Source organism: Eurytemora carolleeae, unplaced genomic scaffold (genome assembly GCF_000591075.1).
Source record: "Eurytemora carolleeae unplaced genomic scaffold, Eaff_2.0 scaffold399, whole genome shotgun sequence".
NCBI classification, from domain to species: Eukaryota; Metazoa; Arthropoda; class Copepoda; order Calanoida; family Temoridae; genus Eurytemora; species Eurytemora carolleeae.
The window spans coordinates 233,260-245,370 of record NW_019396490.1 but is presented as its reverse complement, the minus strand read 5'-3'; the positions used below and the strand labels follow the sequence as shown (position 1 = coordinate 245,370).

General features: G+C 34.3%; 1 protein-coding gene across 1 annotated transcript; it reads right to left on the bottom strand.

Annotated features, from left to right (window-relative positions):
* Positions 1–2,608: 2,608 nt before the first annotated feature.
* Positions 2,609–10,433, bottom strand: LOC111704254 (uncharacterized). The gene is made up of 3 exons (XM_023476444.1): positions 10,301–10,433; positions 5,088–7,785; positions 2,609–4,162 (listed from the first exon to the last, which is right to left on the bottom strand). The coding sequence occupies exons 2-3, from the start codon at positions 7,678–7,680 to the stop codon at positions 2,697–2,699; spliced, it is 4,059 nt and encodes a 1,352-aa protein (XP_023332212.1). The 5' UTR covers positions 7,681–7,785; positions 10,301–10,433; the 3' UTR covers positions 2,609–2,696.
* Positions 10,434–12,111: the final 1,678 nt, after the last annotated feature.

The following is a 12,111-nucleotide window of genomic DNA, read 5'->3' as shown; positions in this document are numbered from 1 at the left end:
CCGGGCATGTTATTCTGATGCTTCAAGGTTCATTAAAATCCCGTATTTTTTAACCTATTTACATATAAATTCTAAACAGATACTTTAAATTTATAATTACGATTGTTTTTTATTCAAATAAACATTGCTTTATGTTTTGGCACTTTGATTCGTGCAAATTCATAATTAGATAAATCATGTAATGAAATCAAATCAAGGAGCAATATCTGCTTGGGTATACAATTTAATGAAAATATCTTATCCAATAATACTATACCGTAGGTTAAACATTTTTTACATTTTGCATAACATTTAGGAGTAAAGGAATTGAGTTTTTTGCCACAAACTCAAATCTTCTGATCCCAATATCTTTGCAACTTGATGGTGCAAACCTTTTGACATTTCAAACTTAGTTTATTTTATCTATAAGTATTAATAGTTTGAAATATCTAAGGTCTACGACATTGGGTTACAAAGATATAGAGATTAGAAAATCAGAGTTTGTGGCAAAAACTCAATTCCTTTAAACAATTTATGTAAATTATTTCCATCGCCCTACGAAGCTTTCAATCGTATCACTGGATCAGAAATTTTCCATGGATATTGGAAATTTTCAAAAACTAGAAGAATATATCCAACTTTTGTCAGCAACGGTATATTTCATCTTGTTTTTTGGAGATTTTCAATCAACATCCTTTATCATTATAAAACTTTTCAAAAAACATATCGCTCATGGCGCCAACATTATAAAACCAAATTAAATCCTTGCTGCAAAAGTGTAATTTTATTTGAGTTTCACCCTTCTCTAATCTCTAATCTCTAATCTCTAATCTCTAATCTCTAATCTCTAATCTCTAGTCTCTATATGAAGGAAGCTATATTTGAAATTGCATGACCCCCCTTTATACAACAACAGGCGCAAGCAAATTCCAGTATAATTGCCAAATATTTGATTGCAATTATTTTTGGCATTTTACTCGTCTCCTGCCTTCGCCTGCCATGTGGTGTGTGCATATTTTTGCAAGGTTTGCGTGGGCTTTCAAGAGTCATGCAAACTTTAGAATACCTGCCATGGTAACTTCAATGCATATGATATTGTAAGTTTTCGTTAACTTGGTTTAGAAATACGTTTTTAAATCCATGCATATTTCACTCCTTTACATTAATAATTAGGATAAAAACAATAAATTATAAAAGGAAGCCATAATATTTGATGAGATGCCATTTTTGTTGAAAATTTCTAAATGCACTGCACGATATCATCTTAAAAGAAATTGAGTTTTTGTTTACAAAATCTATTTAGAATCTTTATATATTTGCAATCTTGAAATATATAAAGTTTACACCATCAGATTGCAAAGATATAGAAATTAAAAAATTTGAGTTCGTGGCAAAAACTCAATTCCTTTAAAAAAAGAAATGTGCTTTACCTAATCTACATTTTTCTATTCATAAAATGTCGACAATCTTCATATGGAATCAAAAAATGAAAAAAAAAATTAAGAAAAGATTATGGAGAACTATTTTCAACGATATAATTTAGAAAAAAATGTAACAGGTGTCTGAAAGGATTGCAAGGATAAGTTTGAACAGTGATGTCATTTTTAAATACTTTATTGTGTTCAATAAATATAAAGAAATTAAAAAACAAAGATAAAGAAAACAGCAAACTCTAATGTCATAAAAGGTGTTGTGTGAACTTCAAACTTTAAATTGAGTAAATATAACATTTGATCAAAGAATTTAAACTATGGTCAAAGCATACAACAAATTGCCCTTTTAAATGAGGTAATTAGCTTGTTTTCAGTCCTGGACACTTTTTTATTATTAAAGTAAATATAAATAAATTAAAGTTACAAAACTAAAATCTATGAAATATGTAATCCATGTTTGTTTGAGTCCAATAAACGTCAAAACTGCTCAAACGATCAGCACACACTTTTTTTCTTAATTCATATGACCCCATGAAAGGTCTATAATCGAACAGAAACAAAAAACTTTATTTTTTTTAAATCCTCCAACGAAAACTCTTAATAACATATAATAATAAACAGTTAAGATTATTACAAGAAAATGGGCGCCAAGCGCCATGTTAATCTAACTGTTAAAAATCAAAGATTTACAGATCGATAAATGCTAAAAATTTTCAAAACTTTGCATTTTTAAAAGGAAAGAAATCATCCTTTGGGACATGCCAGATTCCACACAATAATTATTTTATGTTATGGCGTTTTTGAGGGAAAAATTAGACTGATAATGACATACATACCGTGTGCAAAGTCGAAAATTGTCCTTGTTTATAAAAATAATTTGATAAATTATTTCAAAAGTATCAAAAAGTATCAAAATATCAAAAATAGGGTAAAAAGTGTAAGTTTGAGGTTTACAGGTATTCAATTTCCAGATTAAAAGAAAACTGTTTCTTTTTATATATTTTCATAAAAGTTTGAAATTGCTTTCCTGTAAAACAGAATGGTTCCTTAAACTTTTTATATATGGAGTGTGGGGGGGGGGGGAGGTTCTGAACCTTAATTTAAAATGTTTCAACTTTTTGTATATTGCAAAATAAAAAGTTAATTATTTTCATTCATGGTAACCTTTACTGAAACTATGGAATAAAAAATAAAAATTATATTCTAGATTTATTTTATGAAAAATTTAGTTAAATATGACAAATACTAGAAAGGTTTATTGGAATAAAATCCAAGTTTACATGCTCAGTAGTTTTTATTCAGAATATCCGGGTGTCTGTTTATCTCTAACTTGAGTAAAGTAATTTCGTCCAGTTCTGAGTAAAGTTGAGGAACTGAATACTCCGCCATCCGTCCTCCTCCCAGTACATCTTGGTATCCGGAGTAACACCCGTCCGTCCTGTCTCCAGGGTTTCCGTTTCCGGAGTCCAAGCTTGAATTTTCTCCCTCAAAACTATCATACCCGGAGCTCTTCCGTTCTTGTCTCTGTAGGACCGAACTATACTGGTATGCAAACTCAGGATGGAGAAATCTGTTTTCGTCTCTGCAATCATTTTCGTGCCTCTCGTGGTTTCCATTCAACTCATCCTCTTTATTTTGAAATTCCCACTCTGTTGCTAGACTGAGTGTTGATGGGGTGAGGAGGAACGTGTCAGGGTTTCCATGTTTTTGGGATTGTTTCTCTGAACCCTTGTCGGTTTTTACCCGTTCTCTCCTGTCTGCACGCTTCAGTGGACTGGAACTGGCAGACTTGATATTTTTGTAGAATCCAGGTTGGGGAGTCTCCTCCAGCTCACGTTCACAACTTTTAGATCTTTTCTGATCATTCTTCTTGGAGTTCTTTTTCCTAGAAGAACCAAATATACGGAGGAGAAGATGAGCAATGTTGGACATTTCTTTTTTCTTAGGTTCCTTCTTTAGATTAGGTTCTTTTATCAGAGTTATTGGTTCTGGTCGTGGAACTGGAACCTCCTGAGTTTGATTGGTTCCGATTTCCATCAATTCCTCATCAGGATCGGAGTTGGACTGTCCACTTCCCGGAGATCTTTTTGCCGGAGGAACTCTGTCTATATCTGGGTTAGAGCTGCCGTCAGGTCTACGGAGGGTTTGAGAGAGAAGTTGAAACTGCTTCTGAGGAGTCATTAGCTCATTGGACTTAGGAGGAGAGTTCTCTCTGCTCTCCGTCCTGGTTACAACGGGAAGGGTTGGTTTATCAGCACCCGGAGCAAAGGTGGAGAGTGAATCTTTGGTTTCATATTGTTTAAACCTAGGATCGGAGAAAGGGGACCTCACAGCTCCGGAGGTCTGGGTTTTATCACAGTCATCATTTCGTCGGCCATCTTTATGCTCGGCCATTCGTCTTAACTCCTTTAGTCTATTCTCAAAATATTGATCATCAGAAACCTGAAGATCTGATTCACACGCACCGTAGTCAGGAACACCGAAAAATGAGAGTTTACTCGCTCTGCAATCCTCATCAGCCTCATCATCCTCATCATCTAGATCCTCCAGGTCAGCAACAAACGTTGAAACAACAGTTAGGTTCTCCTCACTCAGAATCCTGAGAGGATGCTCGTGCTCCTGGTTCAAGGACGGATCCAGGCGAGGGAGAGAATTAAAACGGGACGCATCGCGCCTATCCAGAGATGTCTCCGAGACTTGAGACTGATAATCCCGCACATAGATAACTTCTTCCTTCTGAGTTCCACATCCTACATCAAACAAGATGTTTTAGGGTTCATAAAATTATACCAAATAGAAAACAGAAGAGAAATTATCAGGTTTTATTTGCCAGGAGTAAATGAGTCTCTAGGGGGAATCCAGAACAGTGAGGAAGAAAGATTGGATGGGGAAAACTTGAAGGNTAATAATAATAATAATAATAATAATAATAATAATAATAATAATAATAATAATAATAATAATAATAATAATAATAATAATAATAATAATAATAATAATAATAATAATAATAATAATAATAATAATAATAATAATAATAATAATAATAATAATAATAATAATAATAATAATAATAATAATAATAATAATAATAATAATAATAATAATAATAATAATAATAATAATAATAATAATAATAATAATAATAATAATAATAATAATAATAATAATAATAATAATAATAATAATAATAATAATAATAATAATAATAATAATAATAATAATAATAATAATAATAATAATAATAATAATAATAATAATAATAATAATAATAATAATAATAATAATAATAATAATAATAATAATAATAATAATAATAATAATAATAATAATAATAATAATAATAATAATAATAATAATAATAATAATAATAATAATAATAATAATAATAATAATAATAATAATAATAATAATAATAATAATAATAATAATAATAATAATAATAATAATAATAATAATAATAATAATAATAATAATAATAATAATAATAATAATAATAATAATAATAATAATAATAATAATAATAATAATAATAATAATAATAATAATAATAATAATAATAATAATAATAATAATAATAATAATAATAATAATAATAATAATAATAATAATAATAATAATAATAATAATAATAATAATATTAACAATAATGATGATGCATGAAACATGAATTACCTTTAATGGTTTGAGGGAACAAATGTTCGAAGTTTGGTTCAGGAAGAGGTTCAGAACAATCACTGCCCTCCGTCTCTCCCCTCTGGTTCAGCAGCAGGATATCAGTCTCAATTCTAGGTTCAAGATCAGATTCAAGCTCAGGGTTGTCTCCAACCCGGAGATAATCTGTCCCAACCTTGTCAACAGGTTCAGGTTGCTCAGGGTGCTGAGAAGGTATGTAGGATTGAAGTTCTTTATCCTTAGAACTAGATCTACGGGGTGGAGGAGGGGGTGGAGTAGGCTTCTTTTGCTGAACAGAACTGTTCTCCGGAATATGAACCTCTGCCTGGGTTTCAGCTGAAACTACTTTCTCCGACCCTGAGTCACTGTCGGCCTGTTTGAACTGAGTAAGATAAAGGGAGCCGGAGTCATCTCTTGACTTCTGATTCTCAACCCAATGGTTGATCATGTTCGCCTTGAAGTCGTCCATGAACCCGTACCTCTTCTCCACCTGCTTCTGAGTTGCTGGTGGGACACTTCTCTGTCTCTCTCTATCTCCGTCTATCCAGATTTCTGCAGGTTGTCTATATCCAGGAACTTTGCCATTTAATGGCATCTTGGCAAGCGAACTAGTTTCCTTGATGGGGGGTAGGGTCGGAGTAAGGCGGGCAGGGGATCCACTAATTAAATACTGACTAGATGCTGGGGATAAGGGTTGGGGAGAAGCACTTAATCTGGGTGATATTGCTCCGTTGGTGAGAATCCTGGATCCGCTCAAATTCCTCTTGAACCTATGGAGGGGAGGAGGATGCTCTCCATCCGTCCCACTTCCGTCACTGTGTCCTCTGTATACAACTGTGTTACAGGACATCTCACTTGAGGACGGATCAGTGGAGGTTGTAAAATCTGAACTCCCTGATTTTCCGTCAATACTCCGTGTCCGACCAAATCTTCTATTCTCATCAGATGATGTTGATCCTCGACTTGAACCTGTCTTTATTCTCTTCCTTCTCATCCTATGTATTCTTGATGCAAGCTGTAGTGTATGTAAGGACTCAGAGTAATGACTAGGCTCTGTAGATACATGGGCAATCATTGTGGCATGACAAGTTAGTGAGCTTAAGCACTCTTTCAGAACCCCGGTCAACTTGCTGTTCCTGCAGGGCAAATGCTTTTGTCCGTTAAAGATACCAAGAATTACATTTCCAAGACCGGAGAGAGTTATACCATTTCCTGGGATTTGAGACCGTTCACAACCTCCAAAATCTATGAGATGAAGCCTACTCCTCCCTCCGGCCACGCCCCCTTTCCCTGCCTTGTCCACACTATACTGGTACACATGTATGGTATAGAGGAGGTGGGCTTCTCTACTCTGTGAATCAACTGACCGGCCTGATAGAGCAGCATCCAGGTAGTAAGCAGCCTTCTCAACACTTGAAGCTCGGACCTCGGCCAGGTTCTGGAGGACACAGGTTTGCGAGGCTGGAAGGTTCCTGAGATAAACCCCAGGCGATTGATCACTATCACTAGCATATTTGGCGAGTAAATCACGTAATTCCTCTTCCTGACTAATCTCCACTGCTGAAACGCGCACAGAGAAGCGTGCACTAGTTTTTTGTTTCCGCTCCTTGATGGATTTGAAGAGCCAGGCAATTGCGGTGGGGATTACTCCGACAGAGTTTTTGCAAGTGTCCTCACCTATCATGGTGTAGGTTTTACCTAGGTTACTGTGCCCAAAACAGAATAGACAACTGTCATTTCCGTTTATCACTGCAGATACAACATCAGTCAGACAAGCAGTTGATATTTCCTCTTGGCTGTCATCACTGGAATATATCCCGTCATACGCAAACATTTTAGGGGCAGCGACCCCCACCTTCCTCTCCTCAATAGGTATCTCACCCCGGCCCACTGTGGGGTCCAACAATGTGATCTGCCTTTTCTTCTTATCAACGTTAAAAAAGCGTGTCCGCTCTTCCTCCCTCGGTTTCTTTGATGATATTCTGACAATAACTCTGACCTTACCCAACCCACCCTCTTCACCGTTCTCAATTCTCGCAAGTAGTCCTGATGGTATAGGGGGCGGAGCTCGGCAAATAATTGCACGGAAGTTGGTTTTTAACTTCTCCTCCTCCTCCGAGCTATTTGTACCGAACCTGTCAACCTGCTTGGGTAACTGGGCGGACATCTTGGTTTGATTTCGTGCGTAAAAAGATGCGGCAGCTGTGCTTTGTCCTGCAGAACCAACAGGACCATGTCTTGTCAGGACAAACTTAGAATCCGTCCTACTTTTGGGTTGAGTAAAATCTTGGGGGGTTTTAGGAAAGTTCTGAATAAACTCCTGGTTTTGGTGGTAGGAGGGTTGAAACTCCTGCTGGTAAAGTTGCTGGTAGGGGTGAGGGGTATACTGTAGGGGTTGGCTAGGATATCCTTGAGCATGGTTAAACTGATAAGGAAGAGGTTGAATGAGGTTGGATTGGTAAGGAGGATATCCATGGTTGGGTTGAACCTGATTTATATATCCGGGATATCCAGGATATCCAAGGTTAACTTGATTCCTCTCCGTAGCTCCAAGAGGAGGTCTATGCTCCATTCTCGGATCCATTCTTTTCATATCAAACCTCTAGCATCCATAGATCATGGTTCCTGGGACTTAATACTTAAGGTGATAAATACAGTAGGGTGGTGATCTCAGTTCTCAGTTCTACCCGGAGCAGATCTGAAAATACAAATATTTACTAAATTTGACTCGGCAGTAAATATCTTTAACATAAATAAATCCAGGTTACCCATCCCAGCTATTCATCTTCATCTTACCCTCCCGCCTTAATTAATTAAAAACCTACAAGAAACATCAAGGGTTGATTTGGGCGTGAATTTGTGGCGCAAAAAACGTCAAAAAATCCGCCAAATTATTAATTAATATTTTCTTCTCTTTGCAGCTTCATCTTAGCAATAATTGCTGTCATGCGGAGAGAACAAATTACAGCTGTCGAAAATCTTGTCAGATCAAACTGATTTTTTTGATTTTTAAATGTGAATTTTAATTTTGAAAACTGATCGAATTTTTAACGGAAAATTTGATTTTTTGACAAAAATATCAGTAGCATACAATATAACCGCCAAAGCTACCGTTTTTTAAAATATGGAGCAAAGCGGGTTAAGAGGGAGAGGGATGTATATGGAGAAAGGGGGGAGGGATGTATAAGGAGTGCAGGGGGCGGGGGAGGGGTGAAGCCATGTTATATATGAGCTCTCCTGTAATTGAATGTCAGTTCATATTATTCAATATTTTTGACGAGAGGGATTAAGAAGCTATCCAACCAAACAGAAATTAACTTGATAAAAAACTTATTAAATGGAGTTTTAGGCATTATTTAAAGTTTTTGATGTGTATTTATATGAAATTCACAAAACCTTCATCGATTCTATCTTTCTGCTTCAAAAAATATTTCTATAAAATAGAAAGTTTTCCTTTATTTTTTAATTTTATTGAATCAGTGTAAGGTTTTAACAGGAGAATTTGTTGGTATTTAAACTCATATTATCTTTGAGAATTATATCAATAGATTAAAAGTAAATAAAAAACATGGATATTTTTTTATTGATTGTATTATGTAGGTCAATAAAAAATCACATAAAAAAGTCTAAACACTTCTTAGAAGAAGTAATTTGTTTTTAACAAGCTCTTTTATTTGATTGTTCATGCTGAAAGATTACTTGGTATCATGAACACCGAAATTAATGTTATTATTTTGAACAGAGATGATTAATTTCTTTTGACGCAACAAAACCTGTCATGCATTACATCTTTATTTATCATTAAGAATTTATATTTTTGTAAAACTAGGAAAAAAATATTTACATAAAATTTAAGTAAAAAGTTGTGCTTTGAGAAGTTTTAGAATAAAATTAAGAATGAATGAAAAATTAGAAAGATGAAAGAGAATAAATTATTGAAAACTTGAAAAATTACATTTACTGAAACTAATCTCTCCAACATTCTCCTGCTAGTTTTTACCACGCTTCCAAACCCGACCCTAGACCAAGGTTATAATGCAAGGAAAGTTAATTGCAGTTGCGTATACTCTGTATATATATTGAAACCAGTTATCTCTGGGCGGAATTGGAAATCAAGAAGAGATGCATTAAAAGAGGTTTAAAGCATTAAATTTTGATAATTTTAATAATTCACATAATAACCATCCATCCATCCATCCATCTTGTGTTTACATTACCGCCAAGAGACAGTACACTGTAGTAAAAAAGATGCGTACACCTATGAAATAACTTTCCTTGCATTATAACCTTGCCCTAGATAAAGTTTTATAAGCTCCCATTTTAGAGTTCATCCCCCCCTTCCTGGTTTCAGCCCCCTCCCCCTACACTACACTTTTCCTATCTGAGAAATCAGGAACCAAGAATGAAAATAAATCCTAAAAATGCATTTCTAAACATACACCTTATGTTCCTAATCCTTAAACATCTCCTTCTTCACCCCCCCCNCAGATAAATAGATATATTGGTGGATAGATATATAGATAAACAGATAAATAGATATATTGGTGGATAGGTATATAGATAAACAGATAAATAGATATATTGGTGGATAGATATATAGATAAACGGGGTAGGACGAAATTATATAAATCATACAGAGAGTCTTGTTTATTTCTTATTATTATTTCTTCACAAATTCAGAGACGAAGTGAAAATTATAAAAAAATATGATTTTTACGTTATTTTCTCTTTATATCTCTTACAACAAATAAAGATTGAATTTATTAAACTTTTAATATTAATAAATCAAAGGAATTATTCTTCTAAAAATGTTTTTTTCGTGTTTTTTTTATCAGTTGTTAAGATAACGTGTTGTTTAAGTAGCAAATTCTAAGATAAATAAATGGATAGGTATTTATATATAGGTATTATACAAAATGTGTATAAACTTAAACTTCTGAAAAAATCTTAGAATGTTTTTTTACATTTTTGGTGAATATTGTCATTGAAGCAGTTAAACATTGTTTTAGAGAGATCTGTTGTTTATCCATTTGAGAATTGTAAATCCACATTTTTAAATTCATAGTGTAATAATAATTAAATCAGAGAATACTTTTTTCATCTATAGTTAAAAATAAATTAATTAAATCTCTAGAAAATTAATTCAAATTTAATTATTTAAACTAATTAAAATTAAACACTATTTTCACTTATTTTTTAATCTAGCTTTTTACCTCTAATTTTAATCTATATGAATTGTTGATTAAGAATCTGAGTTCATTTTTCTTTCATTTTACGTCAGGTTACACTTGTGCGTTTTCATGATATCAACAACAATGCTCGTTTCGTACTGATCGGTATTCTGATCTTCTCCTAGCGGGCCCAGGCTCTTATTCCCCGGCCCGGCTCGAAGATAGAAAATCCGCTAGAACTAGACGGAGGGAAACTTTAGACAAATATTTTGTACCGGACAGACATCTCTCCCCACTCTCTGTGTTGCCTGGCTGGCCTGGCTAGCAGGAGAGAAAAGAGAGGAAAACTTTAACTGAGTGACCAGACGAAAATTGCAACTAATTCTAAATAATTTCTTCTTTTATTGACTTTTCAAATTTCCCCGTTGTGCTTTCTTCCAAATGTTCAAATAAAGGTTAAATATAAGTTTTCAGTATATATAAGTATTCTGTTCTCAGAATTAACAGAAACAAGAAGAAGAAATCATGTTTTTATTTAATTAAGGGGACACAGGGTTTTGAATATCCAAAGATTTTCCAAGTTCCTCCTTTAAGATTTTATCCTTAAACATCTATACTGAGTAAATACGCAATCCACAATCCACGAAAATGGCGACTTTCAGAGTTCGAAGCTAAAATTGTAGTAAAGGGATGAGTAGAGCTCTAAACGCCTTTATTCTTATATTCTGAAATATCAATATTGGATTCATCTCTTTATCTATAAAAAACTCTTTATTTAAAGAAATCAAAGCTTTTTTGTATGTTTTTTAATACATTTTGTAAGAAAGCTCTTTATTCAGTTTAGCAGTGATAGAGAAGAGGTTATGGAGGAGGGNCTCCCTTCTGTCCCGTATCCTGGCTCCCCAATAACTCCTTCACCCCTCACCACTTAGCAAATACGAGAGTTTCCCAATAAATCCAAAATTTATCGACTTGGAAATCCTTAAAGTTCATCATTCAGATTATTTACAGTCTAGTCTCCTTTACATTCTCCATCCTCTCTTCATCCTCTTCATCCTCTTCATCCTCTTCATCCTCTTCATCCTTTATTTGGAAATGCGATATAACCATGAAATAAATTGGGTATTTGTTATATAAAGTGTAATAATATAAAATGATTTATAAATTATATAAAATGTAACTTCCGTAAATTCAAATTAGTGATCTTATTTGAAGAAGATCGCACCTTTACAAATATAATCTTCAGTATCTAGTATAACCTGGAGCCGAGATCAAATTTAATATAAAGTTGCAGGACCTCTCACACCTCTCACACCTAGGTTCAGATTTATCAGGGGGATCAGTAGCAAGGTTGTGGTTTAGGGTCAAGGAGGATTAAGGTTCGAAGGGCGGGGATTTGAGATCTTGGAAATCTGAACGCAGTTGTTTTAAGAGGTAGAAACTAAAATAACGTCCTGAAACGTATATTCGTAACTGTAACCGTCAAACTTTCAATTACTATAAAATTAAAGTTTTTAGATACAATTACATTTTTATCCGTTGCAATTGCAATTGCAAGAGTTAGTAAACTGTATAACCCTGAAAAAATCATGAAGGTTTAAATTTGCTCCGTGGTGTGAGGTTCGGTCTCAGGTTGCAGTGCTCCGGGGTGAGGTTTAGGTTTGGGGTTCCACTGCTCCGGGCTCAGATTTAGCTCCAACTTCGTGTAACATGTAAACAACAGATTCAAAGTTATTGTAGAGAGAGAGCTTGTGTATTAGATTACAGTCAATCTCCCCTGCTCCCCCCCCCCCCCCCCCCCCCCCCCCCCCCCCCCCCCCCCCCCCCCCCCCCCCCCCTTTTTAAAAAAAATT